This window comes from Helianthus annuus, chromosome 13 (assembly GCF_002127325.2).
Source record: "Helianthus annuus cultivar XRQ/B chromosome 13, HanXRQr2.0-SUNRISE, whole genome shotgun sequence".
Taxonomy (NCBI): Eukaryota; Viridiplantae; Streptophyta; class Magnoliopsida; order Asterales; family Asteraceae; genus Helianthus; species Helianthus annuus.
This window is the reverse complement of record NC_035445.2, coordinates 7,966,052-7,990,916: the sequence shown is the minus strand read 5'-3', so window position 1 is coordinate 7,990,916 and position 24,865 is coordinate 7,966,052. Positions and strand designations below refer to the sequence as shown.

Below are 24,865 nucleotides of genomic sequence, written 5' to 3'. Positions count from 1 at the left end.
TACTATATATAAGCATTTCCCATGTCCATAAATGTAATTTCCCTAACAATTTTTAAGACGTGATCCCAACAGTCATGCCTTGTTGCTCTAATTTTTCATCCCTGCTTCCAAATTTGCCCTCCATTTAGTGTCAGTCTCACTGAATCCTTCGAAGTTCCATCAAATTGATGAAACAATGGGATCAATTAATGCAATCGATGGCCTGTTGAATAACCCAGAGTCCAGTTTTCGTATTGAATGGCGAATTGAATACTGGTTTTGCAATTATGGGGTTTAATGTACTCAAACAACCGTTTACTTCCGTTTCTCTCACCGCATAAAATCCACATATAAAATTCAGATTGATCGACACCATCAACACTGCCGCTCTTCCCAATGAAATCAACCACAAAGGTCCGCTCTTCTCTTCTACTCCTACACACTGATCGAATAACGAGGATTCCATTTTCTGGTGCCGGTTTCGTCATTACAAGAGTGGTAGGGTTGTTTTCGGAGAGTACAACCGTTACTCCGATTGTTTGGTTGTGATAGAAAAGATGCAAGGGCAAGATGCACCATGGAGGGCAGCTTCTTCAACTGCCACCAAACCCCTCCCCAAAATCCACCTTTCCCCTCTTTTATCTCTCCCTCAAAACCCCCACACAGATTATGCTCTCTCTCTCATCAAGGTAATTCGTGTTTGCAAATGTGTTAGGGTTTTAGCTGCTTGAAAAGGGATGTGAATTGATATATGAACATGGGTTTTGGTTGTTTTACTTGTATGTGTGTTACTGTTACTACATGAAGGTTTGGAATTAGGGTTCTTGTGGTTGGAAACTGTGTTTGTTTTTATTGAATCTTTTTGGGTTTTGGGTGGGTTTTTTTGCAGCACCCGGATCCGATTGCATATGGGTTAGGGACGGAAGCTATAGTGGAAGCAGCAGGGCCAGAGTGTGTTGTTCCTGGACAGAATACACCAGTAAAACTTCTTGGACTAAAGGTGCATTCTTTATACTCTTATACCTTCGAATAAACCATCGAGTATCGTATGAGTTAATGTTTTTTCGGTTTTTAATTGGTTGATCATCGGCTAAAACTACAGGAAAGCGTTTAATTTAGAAGTTGAAAAAACAGAAATTGGAAATTATTAGTCACTGGGATTTGTGTGTATGTCATTGGGATTTCGGTTATAATTTTAATAGGATCTTGGATGTTGATGGTTAACATGTTTTGGTGGAATTGTGGCAGTTGGCGGTAATTCAATAATTTGAAAAGGTTTCTTAGAGGATTTATTTGAAATGTTTGTTACTACTCCTATATGTGTTGGTGAACTGTGTGCAATGTTAATGTGATCTTTAGCATGTCAAATGACAATCTGCTTGTCGACATTTTTTGGAAGCAAATTATAGTATTCAAAGATCATAAATTTACTACTAGATGTTAGTTGTTTCATAATTACAAAGATGATCTTTTTTTTTTATTTAACATATGTTGAATATAAACTTAAAATAAATAAATGATTCAGACTTTTCATAAAGATATATGTGAGACACCTCAAAGCAAGGATTATATTATATCAGTTTTGAAGTTTAAACTTTGCAAGGCAAAATTTCAATCTTTGTTGGGTTACATGAAGCATAGGGGCGTGTTTAATAAAGTAAATTATGATTTTGGCCCATGTGGTTATATCACTTTTACCCTTTTAGCCCAAAAAGGAATTTTCCCCCAACGTCTTTTTTTCTAACCCTTTGGGGCCAAAATCGTAATTTACTCTGTTTAATACATATCCAATTTTTATTAGAGAACCACATAATGCGCTTGCACGTAGTGCTTGACACATATATTAGAAGTTAGAAGGATAGTGAGGTAAGCAGTTATATAACTACCTTATGTATCACAATCAAAGCAAAAAAGTACAAGTGCATCATACGGTTCTCTACTTGCTACTGTATTGAACGTCCCTCATAATGTATATATTCGCTTCCAACATTAGTTTCTTCACATCTTGAAAGATTTTGAAAACCTTCATTTTTTGAAGCATATATTCATTGTCTTTCAAACTTTTGTTCAAGTTTCATCTTGCTTTCTTAATGTTTATATGAAGGTCTGGCCTGTTGATATTGCCTTGAAGTTTTTGGAACCTGTTGGCAAAGAACTCAAAAATATTCCACAGTTGCAGCAGAAATCTCAAAGGTTCTTTTAGCTTTGCCCTCTGACCTTCTTGTAAGTTCCATGTGATGAATACTCAGTTGCATCACCTATTTTGTTATTACTCAGGATTGTTGGTTGATTGGATAGAGTTTTAGGATGTTTATTTACTTTATTAACTTGAACTTTAACACCCATTTGTTGACTGTAACACAAGAAGTGTGTTTAATTGAGAAATATAAACTGCTTAGATTTTGATTATATAGATTGAGATTATGTTCATCAGCACCTTGTGTTCAATCGCACATTGACAATTCTTTTAGTAGTGCAAAACATTAACTTATTAAGATCCACTTGTGTAGTTGTGTGTAGCAACTAACATGTGTTATGAGTATTTGGTACATTTTAATACCTTATTAAGGTATTTTGAGGTTATGATAGCCGCTCTTCACTTCTGCTCCTACACACTGATCGAATAATGGGGATTCCATTTTCCGGTGCCGGTTTTGTCATTACAAGAGTGGTAGGGTTGTTTTCGTAGAGTACAATCGTTACTCCGATTGTTTGGTTGTGATAGAAAAGATGCAAGGGCGGACTAGAGTTCAGGATAGGCGACGAAGCTTGGTGTTTGTGGTCCGATCGGAGGTAATATATGTCAAGAGTTGGTGAATCACCCACTGACTTTTTTACTTTTCAAATTGCAGGGATAAAATTCCTCTATTGATATAAAATAAAATTCCTCTATTGATTCTCCATACAAGAGGGGCGATTGGGAGCAATGGCTGCATCCGACGAAGCTGACAGGAATTTGAGGAGTGGATGAAAAAGCGCAACAAAGTATACAAAAGTGCCAAGAAGGAGATTAGATTCGAGACGTTCAAAATTAATCTCCAGGTAAGTTTTTAAATACGATGTCCAATGATGGTAGTTTATGATGACCACTCAGATCAACGTTTCATGTCTTTAGATGAAACAAGTAGCAACAAAGAATCATGAAACATACGTGTCATTGATCTGTATGGCTTTGAAGCGTGCATGTGTGTTATAACAGGAGGGGCGATTTGGACCAATGGCTGCATCTGCGAAATCTGACGAGGAGCGTTTTGATGACTACATCAAACAGTATAAGAAAGAATACAAAACCGAAGATGAGAAGAAGAATAGATTCAAGTCGGTCCAAATAAATCTCCGTGATATAGATGCTTATGAAGCTTTTGTTGCAGATGAATCCCCAGTATTTCATGCCGAGGGATTGAACCAATATACAGACTTGATTGATGATGAGTACTTAAGAGATATCCTCGGAAGGGATGAGATCCCCCCACATTTTAGTTGGAGTGACAGTGACAATGACGGTGAGTTGGTCAAGTACGGGTACGGGTACGGGTACGTGAGAGATGGCGAGGGCGAGGGCGTGGCCGAGGGTGAGGACTTTGGGCCGAGGGCAAGGTCAAGGATAACTCGAGTTCGAGTCCAAGGTTGATGTTTCTGTCAAACATTAAAGTAGAGGCTGTAAGTAATTTTACCAATACAAGGCAACTATATCCCATTAAGTGTGAGTTACTAACTAGAAATTAGACAATATTGTTAAAACTTTGTTTTTCCCTATTTGAAAGTTAATGTGGCAGTATCTATTAGCCAAGTTATAAACAAATCTGGGGCGTTCAACCAAATAAAGCATACATTGTTTTAGTTAAAACTGTTTTTCCTTATTGTCGCAGCAGTATCTATATTAGGCAAGTTCCCTACTTTCTGATGAATAATCATATTGTTTGTGTTGCCCAAGAGATTAGCTCTCATTACAATGCATGCTTATATATACTAGCTTCATAGTTTAACATATATGGCGACGGTTAGCAAGAGTCTTTGAAGCATCATTATGGAACCATTGTGTCTGTTGCAATTACTAACAAGTAGAGTCGCCTTTTTGAAGATGTATACTGAATGCTCTCAACATACAAGGAGAGGCTGAGCGCAAGGGCAAGGTCCTCGAGGACGGGGGCGAGGGCGTGTGCATGGACTTCGGGGCTGAGCGCAAGGGCAACGTCAAGGGCGAACCCGAGTTCTATTTCTATAGGACCTATGGTATTGCTAATTTATTTAAGCGATTCATAAGCTAACCTAACATAAAATGCTTTATTAATAAAACTAACGAAAATTTATGACCCCGCCGCAACCCGCGGGATTCCCACTTATCAACAAAGCATATCCATTTCCCTGGCTTGACATCAATCTGTTAGAATTTTTTATTTATTCAAAACTAACACCAATTTGTATAGAAATCCATCTTTGATTATTTTTTTTATAAACTTATTTTTTCTTACCACACGTACGATGTTGTATTTTTGTGGTTTTGACCCATTTACCACCCTAATTTGTACGTTGTACTAAAAAACCTAATAAATTATACCCGTATAGCTTTCTAACAAAAAAAAAAAAAAAAAAAAAAAACCTCAATCTTATTAACTTTTCATTTATACAATTTTAACAAAAGATGACAGAAAGAAAGAAACCAACAAATTCATTGTAAACATTTTTATCCCTTCTGATTATCAATAAAAACTCATGCATACACCCATTTTTCTTGTTTAAACCAAAATTTAACATAATAACATGTTTGGCACTAACGTAATGGACAGGGCCGTTACTACATTTTTTGAGACCCTAAGCGAACTATAAAGTGGGGGGCCTAATTTCGCCATCAAACTCTCCTCCAATCCCATCGCCATGGGTGATTACTCTTACTTTTTTCGGCTAGTGATAGCCGATAGCCTAGAAATTAAAAGCAGGTTGCTATGGAAAATGGGAACGATGATTGCGGTTGTATTTTGGGGCTTTAGGCCACTAAATAATGATGATTAGGTCGATGGTGGTTGTGTTGTAATAGCTAGAAATCAAGGCGAAATGAGCTTTGAAACTTGGCCTTTTTTGCCAAACAATATTTATTTTGGACTCTTTCAATGAAAAACCTGTTTAGTTTTGAAATAAACGTATTTATTTGGACATAATACATATAGCTATATATAAAAACTTTCTAAAAATTCAGAGGCCCTAACTTTTTTGGTGGTCCTAGACCCGTGCTTAGGTTACCAAGCTTATGGAGCCGGCCCTGGTGATGGATGCCATAAACTATCAAATCCAAGTAATAAACATTTGAGTCCTAACTCACCAAGAACTCAAAACATCAATTTCTAAATTTTCCATTGTATATGAAATAAATTGATTCTAAAATTTCTAATGCCATATGTTATGAATCTAAGTTATCATTCTAACATATACACAAAGAGATTCATATTATTAAAAGAGATCGAATGACTTCCATCACGCAAAAGGGGCAAAATTTAAGTTAAGAGTATGTAGCTTTTTAATTCGGGCCTGAAATAAACTTCTCTTCTTGACTTCTTTCTTTCGAGACACACACATTTATAAAACGAGTTGAAACTCAACAAAGGATTAAAAATGTAGAAATTAAATCGTTAGAAACCTACTAAAGAGGTTTCTAATGATCTTTGCCCTTATACAACTGATTTTGAGTCTTGGCATGTGGATGAAGATCAACTCCTTCTCCTTATCCTTGCTCTTCTTCGTGGCATCTTAGATACAAAGTTCAATTTCGTTCTCAAGTCTCTCTCAAAAAATACGTGGGCACGTCTAGACTTGTCGGGTTTTTAACTTGAGGTTTTCAAATTGTTAACTTCAGTCCTTCAACTCATTATTGTTTGATTTGTGTGTCACATCTAGAAGCGGTTCAGTATTGCACGTACCATGGATACGCGAGTGTTATGGACTGAAACCATTGCAAGGTATGGGACCTGTCCCACATCGGTTGTATGGGAAACCAATGTGGGGTTTATATATCAAATAAGCTCTCTCACCCACCATACTAGTCTTTTGGGTTGAGTTCTCTTGTTTGATATGTAACATTGGTCTCTGAGTTAAACTCAGACTGAAAGGTATGTAACATTGGTCTCTGAGTTAAACTCAAGGTAGGTTGTATGAGCAAACAATGTGGGGTTTATATACCAAATAGACACTCTCACCCACCAGACTAGTTTTTAGGTTGAGTTCTCTTGTCTGGTATGTAACAGTGAGACCCTATAAAACGGGTTCCACAAATGGTGTGATGATGGTATGGTTCAAACTAGGGGGTGTCCCTATTTTTATTTTTTTTATAGATTTGACATAAACAATGTTGCATGTACATACTTAGGTGACATATAAGAAATGAACTTCAAATAAACTTTAAAAATATGATACCCTACACATGTAGCAAAACATTCTAAACATAAGAAAGACATTTGTGTCTTTATACAATCAACAAACCACCAACAAATATATCCCTAAAAATACATGAATTCACCATATCAAATATCATAATCACAACACAATCCACTTTATTATTTTGCTACTCCTATTTGATCCTAAATGAGAATATTGCTGCAACCTATTTTTAACAGCCACACTGCGATTTAGAGTTACATAACCTACTGTACACGAAATTACATTCTGTTTACTTGCACAACAAGTTACCTCTACTATAAGGCACAATGTATTACTCTTGTGGGCGAGCGAGCCAAAGAGTGCTTAGGGCTCGAAGCCGAGAAAAATAGTCGTTAATTGCAAGTAAAGCCCGTGCTGATTGTCGGGTCGTAAGTATTGTGTGCAATTGTTGTAATGTTTTTTCCCTCAAGTGATCCGCCTGGGATTTGCATGAAAAATAAAATTAGAGGCGATATGAGCGGTTTACTTTACACGCAAACGCTTTTTTGTCATTTTTTTGACACCCATATAAAAGAGTTAATAGCCAAAATGGTCCTTGAGGTTTGCTCACTTTTGCCACTTTAGTCCAAAATCCAAAATTTTTAAATCTGGGTCCCTGAGGTTTGCATTTTGTTGCCATTTTAGTCCAAATTTCAAAAACTCCCTTTTTTTACTGTTGCAACCAGCCTATTTTGTCCTTTTGTGCAGTGGTATTTTGGTCATTTTTATGAGTTATGATAACAAACTCAGATCAAGAACCCAGAATACCACTGCACAAAAGGACAAAATAGGCTGGTTGCAACAGTAAAAAAGGGAGTTTTTGAAATTTGGACTAAAATGGCAACAAAATGCAAACCTCAGGGACCCAGATTTAAAAATTTTGGATTTTGGACTAAAGTGGCAAAAGTGAGCAAACCTCAAGGACCATTTTGGCTATTAACTCCATATTAAAACACTACTTCATACGGGACCTACATATGTATCGTGTTTCATTTATACCAATTCGGTCGAATGATGGAAATGACCATAATTTTTTTAAACACAATTGTTGTCTTTTCATACAATTTAAGGGTATTTTGTCATTCAACATATTTTGGCTGGAATTGGTATATAAACGAAAGAGTAATTTATCATTTTAGTCCCTGAGGTTTGGTCCAAATTGTCATTTTAGTCCAAATAGTTTTTTTTCTCCTCTGGGTCCCTGACTTTTCCATTTTCTTGCCATTTTGATCACATTGCCTAACTCAGTCTAAAAATCTGGTTATAACCAGGGGTATTTTTGGCATAACTGTTGTGTACTGATAACCAGAGGCAGTTTACAACATAATTTAAAAACCTCATAATAATTTAATGCCAAAAATACCCCTATTATAACCTGGTTTTTAGACTAAGTTAGGCAATGTGATCAAAATGGCAAGAAAAAGGAAAAGTCAGGGACCCAGAGGAGAAAAAAAAACTGTTTGGACTAAAATGGCAATTTGGACAAAAACTCAGGGACTAAAATGGCAATTTACTCTAAACGAAACAAGCGAAGTAGCTTATAAAGTAGTTATAATATACGGTTGACCTTAGTAGAAAACATCCTTACACTCGATCATCTCAGTGTATATAATGTTCTTTTTGTTTATTCACTAAAACAAAATCTTTTGAGTAGTTGCTTTTATTTAATTTACTATAAAAAGGGTAAATATGATTTTACGAAATTTAAAAGAAAATATATATGAAACTGCCCGAAAATTAAAATACTGAAAAGAGAATTAACCTGGCGTAGAAAATTTTCAAGTGAGCCCAACTTGCCCATAGCCATAGCCATTTGACCCATGTAGTTAGCCATACCCGATGAGCCAGGTGGGACCACGGGTGCATCTCTGGCTAACGTATCGGCCAACGATTGCTGCAATGCATCCATTCCTTGTGATAACGCTTCTTCTGCTTGCAATGACGTTTGTTGTAAATGATCAATGCTTGCTAATTGTTGCTCGGTCAGCGGTTCCAAGTGACTCACAAGAAGCTGCCAAATTGAAAATAGTAAAAATAGTAATTAACCTCAAAGGGAAGATCAATTCTTTTTATTTTTTTGTTATTGAATAGGGTTACAATAGTCCTACATATATGTGTGGGCGCTCGGGGGGCAAAAGTGAAAGTGCTCTAATTTTAATGTTATTTTACTAATTTCGTGAAAATAACGTTAAAAGATGGGATGGTTAATCATGCATCATGTGGTGGCGTTGATAGCCAAAAGACAAAGGGGTACATGCACTAATCGGCATTTGTCTCAATTGCTTTGTCTCAATTGTTGAGTGTTATGTGCCTTATGTCCAAGGCTTGATGCAAAACTACAATCGTGCCGGGGGTCTCATTGGAAGCAGCCTCTCTATTCCTACGGGGTAGAGGTAAGGCTGTCTACATCTCACCCTCCTCAGACCCTACCTTAGCTTTGCTATTGGTGGGATATACTGAGTATGATGATGATGATGATGTCCTAAGATACATTTATATTTACCGTATGATACCTTTTAGGGTACTAGTCACAAATGACTAACATGCTTCAATAAATATCAACATATATAATTCCATGCTCATCAGTAGGGGTGCAAACGAGCCCAGCGACTCGCGAGTTGCTCGAGATCGGCTCGAGTAAAAGCTCGAAATGAGTCGAGCCTCATCGAGCCCGAGCCAAGCTTGAGCCTAAAATAAAGCTCGTTTATTTATCGAGCCCGAGCCCGAGCCTGGCATGTGAAGCTCGTCGAGCCTTAGTGTAATATCAATTTTTATTAATATTTAATAATATTTACCACTTATTTAAAGTTGTCTAGTAGACGAGCCGAGTTGATTTAAACTTGTTTATGAGCCGAGCCCGAACCTAAAAAGAAGCTTGTTTAGTAAACGAGCCTGAACCCAGCTTCACTTATCGAGCTTGCGAGCCTAAACAAGTCTATTATTTTATTTAATATATATTATTTACTAGATAATAAACGAGCCGAGCTCGAGCTCTCATAAGTTAATCGAGCTCGAGCCTGGTCGAACTCGGGCTCGGCTCGTTTGAACCCCTACTCATAAGTGCATAAAAGTAATAGAATCATAATGCTTTTACAATCTATTGAAATAATAATCAAAAGAATCCGAAAAAGTCCACAATTAGAGTTGACTTTATTGATAACAGGTCAAATGGGTAAAGTTTTCTTTCTTTTTTTTAAAGCAGCTAAAAATGAAATAGCCAAAAAGGTCAAAAATATCCAGACATGTAGTCAAATGCTTATAGGGCTGTCCAAAAAGCTCGCGGCTCAGAGCTCGCTCGGATTTAGCTCGGAAAAAGCTCGCTCGATTTGAAAGTGAGCCGAGCCGGCTCGGCTCGGTTAGAAAGTGAGTCTAGCTCGGCTCGGCTCGTAACGAGCCGGATTGGCTCGGCTTGGCTCGCATACCAGCTCGGCTCGGCTTACCTCGGATTATTTTACTTTTAATATATTTTATTTTTATATACATTATAATATATCACAAAAACTGATTATTATTTACATGTGATTAGGAGTGTAATATGATATTTATACCACATTTAAAGGTTGATTACCATGCTAATGAACTTATATTGTATTTCATTGAAATTAAGAACATATTTTGTGTTGTTAAACTTGATTTTGGATATGTTCTTTTAAATTAGAGTAAATTTCCGTTTTGCTCCCTGTGGTTTGGTCACTTTAACATTTTTGCTCCAAACCTTTAAAAATAGCCATTTTACTCCCTGATATTTCGGTTTTTTTGCCAGTTTGCTCCCCGCCTCTAACTCCATCCAAATTGTTTGTTTTTCCATTTTGCTCCCTGCAGGGAGCAAACTGGCAACAAAACCAAAACATCAGGGAGTAAAATGGCTATTTTTAAAGGTTTGGGGCAAAACCGTTAAAGTGAACAAACCACAGGGAGCAAAACGGAAGTTTACTCTTTAAATTATTGTATAATATTTTAGATTACTGAATTTTGAGAGCCATGTATTAATTTTTCTTTTCAAAATCGAGCCAAACCAAGCCGAGCCAGCTCGGTTTAAAACCAAGCCGAGCCCGAGCTTAGATTTCCAGCTCGGTTTTAAATCCGAGCCGAGCCGAGCCAGCTCGGTTTATAATCGAGCCAAGCCCGAGTTTTACACTAGCTCGGCTCGTGAACAGCCCTACTTATCAAGTCCTAAACCGTGTTTGAATATTGTTTTCATTTGTTGTAAGAATACTTACCTTGAGTAGTTCAGATGAACGAAAACCACCGATCCATAGAAAACACCGTTCGGCAGGTGACGTCCACATTCCATAAATAATATGGAAAACATCAGCTTTTGCTGCAATTTTTTTTAGTCTAAAAATATCGTTAAAATGTGTGGTGGCGTTTTCCACTAACGAACGGAGTTCACTGTCACTTTTATGTGAAGTAACTGCCGCCCTGAGTTCACTTGTATGTTTGCTTTGCTCTTCTAACCACCGTGAATATTCCGCTACAAATGCCAACGATCCTGTATTTTGGACAATAATAAACGCCCGTCAACTAAAAAAAGAAATAACATATTCTGCTACAAATGCCAATGGTTCGTGCATACATGTATGTGAGCGACAACCGTATGATTTGATAAATATGTATGGCTGCCATCAATTGTGACACAGTCATGATATTTATTTCAAAATAGAGTAAAATCCCATTTTCGTCCCTGAGGTTTGGCCAGTTTTGCGACTTTCGTCCAAAGGTTTGTTTGGATCCAAAAGATCCGGCTCGTTAACTCCATTCATTATTTTCCGTTAAGTCAGGAGTATTCCCGTCTTTTTTTGTTATCTTAAAGGGCAATTCGGTCTTTTTCACTTTACGTACAAGTATTCAAAAGACCAAATTGCCCTTTAAGTTGACAAAAAAGACGAAAATACCCCTGACTTAACAGAGAAAAATGGATGGAGTTAACGAGTCGGATGAAAATGAAAAGATTTCAAACCTTTTGGATCCAGATGTGGAAAAACAAACCTTTGGACGAAAGTTGCAAAACTGGCCAAACTTTAAGGACGAAAATGGCATTTTACTCCAAAATATATTTTTCTACGTAATTCACTTGTATGATAGTGAAAACACAAAGAATATTTGATAGGCTTATACATACCGTTCCCGCTGTTTGGTTGAGACTGGTCACCCGTGTTTGAAATGACAACACCCTACAAAAATTACAATAAATTTAGAATTTGTAAGATAAATCTTAAACGACACAAGCTCACACACCTGCTTTCGAGCTCGCTGGACCTCCTGCTCTAGTTGAGTTAGCTTCAATCGACTATTCTCCAATTGTTGCACATATGCCTACGGTAAAATGTAAAAGAAAATATTAAAGTTCACCTTAATTTATTCGTTTTCTTCTCAGTAAATTTCAAACTAAGAGCGGGTTGGATAACGGGTCAAAATGGGTAATTTTTAGTAGGGTAAGAATAGGTCGGGTTGCATGAAACACAACCATGTTTCTTCTTTTTGTTTTTGAGTTCTTAAATAATTAACGTTTCGAATATGTTAAAAAAGAACTAAGATTTTATTTTTTAAAATAAATGGATGTAGGAGGTCTTATGCATTTTGAATACACAAACGAGCCAAGCGGCTCACGAATTGCTCGAGATTGGCTCGAGAAAAAGCTCGAAACGAGCCGAGTCTTCTCGAGCCCAAGCTCGAGCCTAGCATGTGAAGCTCGTCAGCAGGGCCGGCCCTGAGAATTTGTGTACCCTGTTCGAGCTCGAAAAAATGTGCCCATACGCCTTAACGAAATTGAGTATTGGGCACAATAAAGGTCTAAACCTAATGTCAAAGGGGTTAATAATTAATATAAGTCATAAGAATACTTTTGTAAGGGGGCCTATGTTGGTGTTTGTATGTGTGTACACTATTAAAAAAATATTTTACATATACATATCAGGTTTCTTTCATAAAAAACGTGCCCCTCGAAATATCGGGCCCTGGCCGGTGGTCCTCCCCGCCCACCCCCAGGGCCGGCCATGCTCGTCAGGCTTGTCGAGCCTTATCGAGCCTTAGTGTAATATTAGTTGTTATTAATATTTAATAATATTTACCCCTTATTTAAAGTTGTCTAGTAAACAAGCCGAGCTTATTTCAACTTGTTTACGAACCGATCCCGAACCTAAAAATAAGCTTGTTTAGTATACGAGCCCGAGCTTCACTTATCGGTTATTGGTCCCCTGGTGAGATATAGGTGCAATATATCGGTCAGAATATCGGTACCAATATTATCGACGATATTTGACAGATATTTAACCGATATATCACCAATTTTCCCAATATCAGTACCTTTTTTCTTAGTTCTAGCATTTGTTTTTCTTCTTATTGTTGCTATTAGTGTTTTAAGTCTTATTTGTTAATTATTAGTGTTTTAAGTCTTAATCAGTTCCTACTTGTTTTGCAACTTGCAAAAGGTAAATTTGTTAATGGTAGGAGAGGATACTAAGTTATTAGTGTTAAATTGCTATGTATAGGGTTGTTAGCGAACCAAACGAACACGAACGAGACCATGTACATGTTCGTTCGTTAAGGAAATACAGATGTTCATGAACTGTTCACGAACACATGTCGAACAAAAGTTTATGTTCGTGTTCGTTTGTTAATGTTTTTCAGTTGTTCGAACAGTTCGTGAACACCGATCACGAACATCAACAAATGCAAACAAACGCAAACGAACATTAAATGATAAATCAAGTTTAGCTAACTTAAGACATAATTATCTGAAGTTACTTAGACATATCCCAAAAAATGCCTTTAGGCTAAAGTAAAAAAGGGTTTACATTTTTACTATAATTTTAATGTAAGAGTTAAATGCCATTTTAGTCCATGTGGTTTGGGCCATTTTGTCAGTTTAGTTCAAAGGTTTGAAACGTTGCCATTTTAGTCCAAATAGTTTCAGGCGTTGCCATTTTAGTCCACTGGGTTAACTCCGTCCATTTTTTATGTTAGCTAGAAGGGTAATTCGATCATTTTATATTATATGGTCGAATTGCCCTTCTAGTTAACAGAATTACATATAAAATGACTGAAATGCCCTTCTAGTTAACAGAATAAAGGGATGAAGTTAACACAGTGGACTAAAATGGTAACGTTTAAAACTATTTGGACTAAAATGGCAACGTTTCAAACCTTTGGACTAAACTGGCAAAATGGCCCAAACCACAGGGACTAAAATGGCATTTAACTCTTAATGCAATTATTAACTAATGTTAAGGGGGAAAGTAAAAGAAACGGGAAAGTAAAACTTAAGAGGGAAAAGGAAACATTATATAACATTAAAAACTTTTAACAAATTAACATAAACAAACAAACGTAAAAGAACATAGAACGAACAAGACCTTTGTGCATGTTTGTTCATTTAGTTAGTCGAACGGAATATCTTGTTCGTGTTCGTTCATTAACTAAACGAACAGACATAAACGAACTTTCCGCTGAATGGTTCACGAACCGTTCGCTGAGCGTTCGGTTCATTTACAGCCCTAGCTATATATATAAATTCAGCATGATATTAAAATTACCAATATCGCACCGATATCCCACCGCGATTACCGATATCTCAAATATGAGTCCTTGACCGATATCCGATTTTTTAACGCATTATACTTAGACGAGTCTATAATTTATATTATTTTTATTTAATAAATTAATTAATAGATAACAAACAAGCCAAGCCCGAGGCAAACTCGAGCTTGACAAACTACCAACGAGCCAAGCTCGAGCTCTCATAAGTTAATTGAGCTGCTCGGCTCGGCTCGTTTGCACCCCTAAACCGTTATTCTAAATTTCTAATCTTTTACCTTTTTCCTCAACCGGCTCTTTCTAGCTGCCTCACGGTTCTGAGCCAGTCGTCTTTGTGTCTAAAATTTAAAAAACAACCAAAATTAGAAAACGTTTATAGAACTCAAGTACGAATGAGATTCTCGTGTGGCTAACATTTACGTTACCTTTTGTTCAGGAAATTTATCTTTCTGTTTGTCATTAGAACCAGAAGCCATAAAAGGGTTGGATGGATCAACATCGAACTGCAAACAAGATAATAAAAAACATCTAAAAAATTAAATTTAACGTCAAGTCGTTTCATCAAACAAAAAACCATACTTAATATTTTCAAAAGGTATACAAATTCGTGTTTACACTTTGAATCTTGTCATCGGGGTCCTCGGTGGATGTATCGGAGTTTGAAACTTGATTCGGTTGAGATATATTTTGTCCTTGTAACTAAAAGTGCTGATTGTATTATTTTCTGAATGAATCAATTGAATACAAAGAGTCCCTTTAAATAGGAACTAACCCTAGCACTAAACATGGAAACTATATTCTGTACATAAATACAATATAATCACAATAATATGGAAATCATATCAATCTCGGCTAATACTCCCCCGCAGTTTGAACGATCCGTGGGCAAACGGTCAAACTGGATCGAAACGATTGAAAAAGCTGCCGAGATAGTCCTTTAGTAAATATATCTGCATACTGAAACGGAGCAGGGACATGAGAAACCCGGACATGTCCTAGGCGGACCTTCTCGCGAACAAAATGGATATCGATTTCTATATGCTTTGTACGCTGATGTTGGACAGGATTGTCAGACAGATACACCGCAGAGACATTATCACAAAAAACGACCGAAGCCTGTAGGAGGGGTACATGTAGCTCAAGAAGTAAGTTGCGTAACCAAGTGACTTCAGCAACGGCATTCGCAACACCTCGGTATTCAGCCTCTGCACTGGAACGCGAAACAGTGGGCTGGCGCTTAGAGGACCAAGACAGTAAATTATTTCCCAAAAACACACAATAACCACTCGTGGATCGACGAGAATCCGGGCACCCGCCCCAGTCAGCATCGGAGTAGGCAACCAATGATTGTGTATTGGATCGTGTCATGCGGATGCCATAGTCCAAAGTCCCCTGAATGTACCGAAGTATGCGCTTCATGAAAGCATAATGAGGATCGTGAGGCTCGTGCATAAATAAACAAATCTGTTGTACCGCATAAGATAGGTCTGGACGGGTAAAAGTGAGGTACTGAAGAGCTCCCGCAAGGCTGCGGTAAAGAGTTGGATCATGAAACAGAGGACCATCCGTGGCACTTAATTTAGACGAGAGATCAACTGGAGTGGCACAGGGCTTACAAGATGTCATGTTAGCCCGAGCAATGATGTCTTTGGCATACTGTGTCTGGTCCAAAAATAGGCCATTGGCTTGGCGTGTGACTCGAATACCCAAGAAATGATGCAATGTACCCAGATCAGACATAGCAAACTCTCGTGAGAGTGTCTGAATGATGTCGTGCAGCAACTTGTCAGAGGAAGCTGTGAGGACAATATCATCGACATATAACAAAAGATATGCAATTTCCTGGCCGCTACTGTATATGAAAAGGGAATTGTCACACGCACTGCTCTTAAACCCGTGGGATAAGATATAGTTTGCAAACCTTGTGTACCAAGCACGTGGGGCCTGTTTAAGGCCGTATAAAGATTTCTTCAATCTACACACGAAACCCGGAAAGCGTTTATCAACAAACCCTGGCGGCTGATGCATAAAAACCGTTTCATTAAGGTGGCCATGTAAAAACGCGTTCTTGACATCCAACTGATGGATGGGCCATGATTTAGAAACGGCAAGAGATAACACGGTGCGAATCGTGGCAGGTTTTACAACCGGACTAAAAGTGTCCGCACAGTCAATGCCCACGGTTTGTGATTTCCCATTAACAACCAATCTCGCCTTATACCTTTCAAGCGATCCATCTGATTTAAATTTGTGGCGAAAGAGCCACATACATTTGATAACAGGTCTATCAGCTGGTCGAGGGACCAAATCCCATGTCTCATTTTCCTGTAAAGCAGTATATTCAGCCTGCATGGCGCGCAGCCAGTTCAGGTCGGTGAAGGCCTGGTGATAGGTTTTAGGGACAGGTGATAGGTGAGTGGTGGTAAGGTTGTATAAGGGTGGCTTTAGGCTACCGGTTTTTGATCTGGTTGCCATCGGGTGAGAGGGTGGTGGATGGACAGGCGGTTGTGGGACAGCTGGCGGATTTGGTGGCTGTGGGGCAGGGGATGACGGTGGAACCGGAGGCTGTAGTGAGTTTGGGGGGGTGTGAGAATGGGTCTGGGCCGTAGGGGCAGGCTGAGAAACAGGGGGTTGTTGGGCTGGACGAGGGCGGCGGGAATAAGTGAAGGGAAAAGGGGAGGTGGAGGTGGGCCGTAGCACATGGGTTGGGGGTGTTGGTGAGTGGAGTTGGGTCAAAGGACGAGAAAAATTAAATCCGATAGGAGGAGAGTCATCGAGGAAACCGTAGGAAGAGGTGGATGTAGGAATGGTATATGGGAACGTGGTTTCATCGAAGGTAACATGCCGGGAGATAGAAACCTTCCCGGTGGTGGGGTCAAAGCACCGGTACCCACGAAAGTCTGGTGGGTAACCGAGGAAGATGCACCGGATGGACCGCTGGTGAAGTTTGTGTGGCTGGGTGGCGGACGTGTTCGGATAGCAGGCACATCCGAACACCCTAAGGTGGTCATATGTAGGGTGGCGAAGATAGAGGGTATATGTGGGTGTGTAAAAGTTAAGGCGTTTGGTGGGAAGAATGTTGTGGAGATAGGCAGCGGTGTGTAGGGCTTCAACCCAGAAACTAGGTGGGAGATGGGCGTGAATAAGTAGAGCGCGGATGATGTCGTTTAGGCGACGAATCATACGCTCGGCACGGCCGTTTTGGGAAGACGTCTGAGGACAGGAAAAACGAAAAACCAGACCGTGTTGTTGGGCAAAGGTTTTAAAAGCGTTGTTGTCAAATTCACCACCAAGGTCGCATTGAAAGGTTTTAATGTTTCTGTTAAATTGTGTGGCAATGAGGCGGTGAAATTTGACAAATGTAGAGAATGTTTCGGATTTATATTTTAAAGGGTACACCCAGATAAAGTGTGAAAAATTATCAATCAAAACCATATAATATTTATATCCGGACTTACTTAACACAGGAGAAGTCCAAAGATCACAATGAATTATATCAAAAGGTGAAAAGGTAAAAGAGTTTGATGCATAAAAAGGTAAACGTTTGCTATTAGAAAGCTGACAAGAATGACAAATACTAGACGATTTGTTTTTATTACAAGAAAATTTAAACTGAGAATGACGACTAAGGACATCCAAGACTTGAGCGCCGGGGTGGCCCAAACGATCATGCCATGGAAGGGATGTAGAAGCGATAAAAGCGGCCTGTGAGGGAAGTTCCGGTGGTGTGACTGGATAGAGGTCCCCTGTGCTATTGTGGCGGGAAAGAAGACGCCCAGTTTGAAGGTCCTTCAAAGAAAAACCAAAGGGGTCAAATTCAATGGAAACACTGTTATCACGAGTAAACCGTCTAACAGAGATAAGCTTTTTAATAATTTGAGGGCAGTAAAGGATATTGGGTAGGATGTAGGTACGGTTGGGTAAGGTTAAATAGCCTGTTCCAGACCCTTGAACGGGCAAAAACGCGCCATTACCGACCAATATTTTACTGCAAACAGGAAAAGAGTTAGGGATTTTGATCATACCTGGTTCATCAGTGGAGTGCCCCGTAGCTCCAGTGTCCATGATCTGGTTCGGGTCATAGTTGAGCTGCATTGAGGAGAAGGCTGCATTTAGATCAGATGGGCACAGGGGGTTAAAACCGGTGGGCTGGTTGGTAGCAACGTGGGCCTGAGGAGCGAAGCCAGGTGGGTATGGGGCTGTTGGGTTTTGGGCCGGCCCGAAGGAAGGCGGGGTCATATGTGGGTGTTGGGCTGATGTGTAATGGGCCGATGGGGGCTGATTAGTGGGCATCGAGTATGGGGCGGGGGATTGTAGGGTGGGTTGAGTCGGGTATGGGCAAGGTGGAGTGTTCCACCAAGCCCATTGCGGGTAGGAGAAGTTGGGAGGTGCCCAATTAGGTGACGAAGAGGATTGACCACGGCCGGAGCCGCGTCCACGAGTTCCACGCCCTCGGCCACGTCCTCGGCCACGGGACCGATTGTAATAGGGCTGCTGTTGTGAGGAGTTATAGGATTGAGATCCGGTGGTAGAGTTCGATGGGTATTGGTTGTGGGAGGGTTGGTGTTGGTTGGTGGCAACAAGAACAGATTGAGTATTCTTCTGGCGTGCTTCTTGTCTAATAACTTCGTCCTCCAACATACTTCTAGCAAGATCCCAGTCGGCATTATTGGCATTGATAAGTGATGCGGTTGTGTCATACTCCGCGGGCAGCCCTCGAACAAGTTGTAACACCAACCTTTCTTCAGTAACCGGGTGGTCCACATCCTCCAACTGATTGGCAAGGTCTTTGAGGCGCTCACAATAGTCGTCCAAGGACGAACAGGCGGCCAAAGTTAGGTTACAGAATTTTGTTTCAAGCGCCCCAGCCCTTGCCTTCTTATTACTGAGGAAGATTTTCTCCAATTTCAACCAAGCCTGACGAGCAGTAGTGGTATTATCCATGACCCGGGGCAGCAGGTTATCAGAAACCGTGCTGAGTATCCATTGAAGGACCAAGGCGTCTAGTTCCTTCCAGGATTGATACTCGGGTGCTGTGTCTTCTGGTGGATCGGTGTTGTCAATGTGATCAATGACTTGATAGGCGACGGCATGAAGGTTAAAGAGTTTAACCCAAGAGGTATACGTGACCTTAGTACCATCAAGGGTACGTATCTTGGATTGGACATTGGTAACTGAGTACGCGGGGTGCAGGGGTTTTGTGAGTTTATCAGACGGGGGTGGCGGATTATCAGTTTTATCTTCGCCGGCCATGTAGAAGTGCAGGGGTGGGTTTGGATCGGAAAAAAAACGAAAGAGAAGAGCCGAAGCTCTTACTGAAAAGACAGGAAGGATCGAAGGTAGAAGAGCCGAAGCTCTGATACCATAAAAGTGCTGATTGTATTATTTTCTGAATGAATCAATTGAATACAAAGAGTCCCTTTAAATAGGAACTAACCCTAGCACTAAACATGGAAACTATATTCTGTACATAAATACAATATAATCACAATAATATGGAAATCATATCAATCTCGGCTAATAGTAACATCTAAAACATGAAAAATGGTAGTAGCCAGTATAAGTCGTCATAACAATAATAATAACAATAATAACAATAATAACAATAATAACAATAATAACAATAATAACAATAATAACAATAATAACAATAATAACAATAATAATACATAGATAGTTAAACTAAAGATACGAGTAAAGTACATGGATGGTCCCTGTGGTTTACCAAAATTTTGGATTTGGTCCCTAGCTTTCCAAAAGTACACAGATGGTCCCGCTGGTTGGCACTTTGTAACGCGTTTAGTCCCCAACTTTGCCGAAAGTCACATAGATGGTCCCTGTGTGGTTTGCACTTTGTAACGCATTTAGTCCCTAATTTGGACCTACTGAATCCTCTAGATTTGTTGGCTGGGGACTAAATGCGTTACAAAGTGCAAACCACAGGGGCAATCCATGTACTTTTGGAAAGCTAGAGACCAAATCCAAAGTTTTGGTAAACCACAAGGACCATTCGTGCACTTTACTCTAAAGATAAAAATAAATCATCGTTTCAACACATTTACACATCAAAATCACCTTTTCGTATGAACTAAATTGGAGATCAGGGTGCATGGTTTGATTGATCAAAGACGTCGAGTTGTACGCTAAAAGAAACAAAACAAAATAAATCATGATACGTGAAGCTGACAAAATGGGTAACGGGCTCGGATAAAAATGGGTAATTAAAATAAAAACTATATTAATATTACGATACCTCCTCCACGAAATCCTATGGATTGTTCATGGGGTCCAACATTAGAAACTCGTGAGGATTGACCGGTGTTCCCCTCTGCACCACTAATTAGAAATAAGTAATTAGAACGATATAACGCAATCGGTTTATTAGAGCTACAGACATAATGACATATAGATAATATTACATTTATCTCAAATGACAGTTATCTAACAACTTTAGTTTTTGGGTGAAAGCAAAGTGCTTATGTATGTCTACTTATTTAAGGACGAAATAAGTTGTTTATGTTAAGAAGTTTGAGATTGCTTATCTCATCATCATCATCATCATACTCAGTAAATCCCACCAATAGCAAAGCTAAGGTAGGGTCTGAGGAGGGTAAGATGTAGACAGCCTTACCTCTACCCCGTAGGAATAGAGAGGCTGCTTCCAGTGAGACCCTCGGCTCGATTGTAGTTTTGCATCAAGCCTTAGACATAAGGCACATAACACTCAGCAATTGAGACAAATGCCGATTAGTGCATGTACCCCTTGTCTTTCGGCTATCAACGCCACCACATGATGCATGATTAACCATCCGCCTCTTTTAACGTTATTTTCACGAAATTAGTAAAATAACGTTAGAATTAGTGCACTTTCACTTTCGCCACCCGAGCGCCCACACATATATACATTATATGCGCATACCGCAAGCGGGGCTAATTATTTTTGGATTTACTTATTTCAAACTAATTATTTTTTTGGATTCAAAATAACAAGTTTACCCTTTAATTAAGTCGTTTTCAATACGCCAATAAGTCGTTTAAATAAGCAATCCCGAACACACCCTTGCACGTTTCTTGGAATGCGCTTATTTCGACTGTAAATAATCGAAAAACTCAAAAGCGTAACTATTTTTAGCTAATCATTGGATTCAACAATTAAACGCACATCCAAACACCACCATAAGTAGATCAAAATAGCTAGAGTTAAACCTCGAACACAAATAAGACATAGTCTCAAAAGCTAACAAACGCGTCAATTTGATATTTCATGGATAAAGATTCAACCGTTGCCCCGCTTGCGGTGTGCACATATATAGTATAGATATGTGTGGGTGCTCGGGGGGCAAAAGTGAAATGGTACTAACTTTAACGTTATTTAACTAATTTCATGAAAATAACGTTAAAAGCGGCGGATGGTTAATCATGCATCATGTGGTGACGTTGATAGCTGAAAGACACGGGGGTACATGCACCAATCAGTCTTTGTCCCGATTGTTTGAGTGTTATGTATCTTAGGTCCAAGGCTTGATACAAAACTACAATTGAGCAGGGGGTCTCACTGGAAGCAGCCTCTCTATTCCTACGAGGTAGAGGTAGGGCTGTCTACATCTACCCTCCTCAGACCCTACCTTAGCTTTGCTATTGGTGGGATTTACTGAGTATGATGATGATGATGATGATGATGGATAAAGATTCAACCAAAGGCTATAAAACAATCAAACCAGTAACCGTACCACAAAATTCTACAATTGTTATAAAAAGATACGAGAAACTCGATAAGAACTTACTTTGAATTGGCGATAAAGCTAGGCATCGAGTCAGCAACACTTGTGTAAACCTTTCCAGCAACCTTGAAGCTTTTGCTACCCATAAATCACCATCTTTATTCACAAATTCATAAACCAATATTTCCCAGAATTAAAAACATAAATAGGAATTTAAATAAATTAAAAAAAAAGGAGAAAAACATATTAAAAATGAAATATTTTTGTGCACTCTCAAGAACATCACCAACAAAAATTGACCCTAATTTGATTTCTAAAAACCTAAAACAGAATTAAATTTACTTCAAAAACCAAGATTTCCCGGCATTTAGAACACGGAAATAAGAAAAATGAATAAAAAAGAAGAAAAACAGATTAAAAATCAAATCTTTATCCAATCAAGAACACAACCAACAAAGAAAGATTTCTCAGAACTTAGAACACAAAACATAAGAAAAAATGAACAAAAAAAACAGATTGAAAATGAAATCTTTATGCACTCAAGAACACAACCAACAAAAATAGACACTAATTTGATCCATTAAACCCTAAAACCAAATTAAATTTACTTCAAGAACAAAGATTTCTCGGAACTTAGAATACATAAATAAGAAAAAAATGAACCAAAAAAAATAAAAAAAGAAAAACTGATTAAAAATGAAATCTTTATGCACTCAAGAACACCACCAATAATAAAAAAAAAAAAAAGACATAATTGTGATTCATAAATCAAAACTGAATTAAATTTACTTCAAAAATCAACATTGCCAGAACATAGAATACACAAATAAGAAAAAATGAACCCAAAAAAATATAATAATTAAGATAAACAGATTAAAAATAAAATCTTTATGTACACAAGAGCACCACTAAGAAAAATAGACCCTAATTTGATCCATAAAACCCTAAAACCTGAACTAAATTTACTTCAAAACCAAGATTTCTTTCACCCAAAAAAAAAAAAAAAAAAAAACCAAGATTTCCCAGACCTTAGAACACAAAAACAAGAAAACTGAATAAAAAACAGATTAAAATTAAATCTTTGTGCACACGAAAACAACACCAACAAAAACAGACCCTAATTTGATCCCTAAAACCTGAACTAAATTTTCTTCAAAAACCTAGATTTCCCATAATTTAGAACACAAAAATAGGACAACTTGCAGAAAAAAAAAATATTAAAAAATGAAATCTTTTGTGCACTCAAGAACACAACCAACAAAAAAAGACCCGAATTTGATCCATAAAACCCCAAAAACTAATTAAATTTACTTCAAAAAAAATAAAAAATAAAAAAATAAAAAATAAAAACTCAAACTTTAGAACACAAAAATAGTAAAACTGAATAAAAATGAAATCATTATGCACTTAAAAACACAACCAACAAAAAAAAGACTGAATTTTGATCCATGAAACCCTAAAAATCAAAATAAATTTACTTCAAAAATAAATCATCAAGAACATTATTTATTACCTTAAAAATCGCCAGTTCATAAGGTTAGAAGGTGCTTTGAGGAGGTAAAATGGATCTTGTTGACTTGGAGTTTAGGGGGTTGTGCTAAAAATCAAGCAGCCTTGGTATCTTTTTTATTTTTTTAATAAAATATATTTTTTGTGTCAGCATTCGTCACGCCCACCAATATTTTCAATGTTAATATTCATCGGTCCAAAATTAAGACACGTATTTTTATTAAAAATAAAAATAGAAACTATATATAAATAAAGTAAAGGTAAGTATAAAAATAAAGTAAAGGTAGTTTTACTTATTATTTTAATACTTAGGAAAATTTATAATTAAAAAAAAAAAACTATAATGAAAGATATTTCGTTACATGCGTTTGGTGTGAGCTGTTTCGTGTGAGGTATGAACTAATTTAAATAATCAATTTTAGATTATGTTTGTTTTCTAAATTTGTTTTTATTACATGTTAGACCATAAGGTGTGGTAGTGTGAGGAGGCATGGAGACCTTAACCACATCGCTACACCGCCTCTTTCTTGATGTTTTGATTGGCGTGGTGGTGAAGGTTGGGGAAAGTTGCCCGGCGTTGAAGGGTTTTGACATAGTGATGTAGATGGTTGTTAGTGGGTCGTAAGCAGGAGAGTGTTATCGTAATTTTCGTTTTTAGATCAAATGACAACTTAGATTATTCACAAACAAAAATAATTTTATAAACGATAAAATTCATTTGAATATTATTTGCAACTAAAATTACATTTTTTAACAACACACTTTTATTAAAGCAAATTATATTTTTCGTCCTTTATGTTTGTAGCGGGTTGCAATGGATAGCCTTTAACTTCAATAATTACAATCACAATCATTTATTTGAAAAACGCATTACATCTTTCGTCCTTTACCACTAACCAAGTTAAAATTTTCATTATGTCTATCCACTTAAGGGTATTCTGGTAATTTCATGTTTGTATTTAAAATATTCATTAATAAATAAACATTATCTTCCCCTATTCCCCAACCCTAACCCTAGAATCTTTCCTCTTCATCTCTCTCCAACCAACCTCTACCACCACCGCTCCCACAGTGCCACTACTCATTATCGTAAACTGACAAAACTGCAATATTAAACCGCCGATTATCCCCAGCATACATTGAATAACCTTCATCCTCACTCGCGACGGCACAACAGCGCATCTGTCGACCGGAAGCAACGGCGCCGCTTCAACCGGATGCACCGACGGATGACTCATGTTCATTTTACACCACTGGCTGTAACGACGACGTCTTGTCTTATCTACCTGATAACATCATCGATTCACGAAATAGTGAAATTACAGTGATTTGGTTATAGATCTAGGTTTTTTGAGGCGTGAATTTGAGATTTAACAGTTTGATTTGTGAATGAATTGAATGAATCGTGTGGATTTGAAACAATTTGCAGTGATTCTTAATGTGTTTAAAGTGGAGTTATGGTGGTGTATTATCCCCTAATTCTGCCAGACCTGATTAATGGTAGTTGTAATTAAGACACTTGTTTAGTAAATGGTTAGAAACAACGGATCTTGGATCACCTATTAATGTTCCTGTCCCATTCGTCGCGATTCAAGAAAGCGAGATAAAAAGGACTCGTGAAATGAAGGTAAAACAACATCCGTTGATGTCAAACTTGGAGATTCTGCTTGGTTTTCTGGCTTATGACCCTAAAAGCCTTCAATAACTTGCTG

General features: G+C 38.1%; 2 protein-coding genes across 9 annotated transcripts; one reads left to right on the top strand and one right to left on the bottom strand.

Annotated features, from left to right (window-relative positions):
• Positions 1-205: 205 nt before the first annotated feature.
• Positions 206-3,781, top strand: LOC110897412. Of its 2 annotated transcripts, XR_002568616.2 has the most exons (4): positions 206-668; positions 869-979; positions 2,084-3,021; positions 3,179-3,781. XR_002568616.2 is itself a non-coding variant. In XM_022144171.2 (2 exons), the coding sequence occupies exons 1-2, from the start codon at positions 2,947-2,949 to the stop codon at positions 3,608-3,610; spliced, it is 507 nt and encodes a 168-aa protein (XP_021999863.1). In that variant the 5' UTR covers positions 2,178-2,946; the 3' UTR covers positions 3,611-3,781. The 2 variants fall into 2 exon arrangements, 1 of the variants encoding a protein (XP_021999863.1); XM_022144171.2 differs by lacking the exons at positions 206-668; positions 869-979 and having other exon boundaries at positions 2,178-3,021.
• Positions 3,782-6,392: 2,611 nt separating this feature from the next.
• On the bottom strand, positions 6,393-23,288 carry LOC110897411 (TGACG-sequence-specific DNA-binding protein TGA-2.1). Of its 7 annotated transcripts, none has more exons than XM_022144165.2 (12): positions 23,158-23,288; positions 21,708-21,800; positions 20,177-20,259; positions 19,996-20,066; positions 14,539-14,622; positions 14,349-14,426; positions 14,202-14,261; positions 11,626-11,703; positions 11,510-11,561; positions 10,608-10,879; positions 8,150-8,398; positions 6,393-6,826 (listed from the first exon to the last, which is right to left on the bottom strand). In XM_022144165.2, the coding sequence occupies exons 2-12, from the start codon at positions 21,788-21,790 to the stop codon at positions 6,680-6,682; spliced, it is 1,257 nt and encodes a 418-aa protein (XP_021999857.1). In that variant the 5' UTR covers positions 21,791-21,800; positions 23,158-23,288; the 3' UTR covers positions 6,393-6,679. The 7 variants fall into 7 exon arrangements, with proteins under 7 accessions (XP_021999857.1, XP_021999858.1, XP_021999859.1 ...); XM_022144166.2 differs by having other exon boundaries at positions 19,999-20,066; XM_022144167.2 differs by having other exon boundaries at positions 21,714-21,800.
• Positions 23,289-24,865: the final 1,577 nt, after the last annotated feature.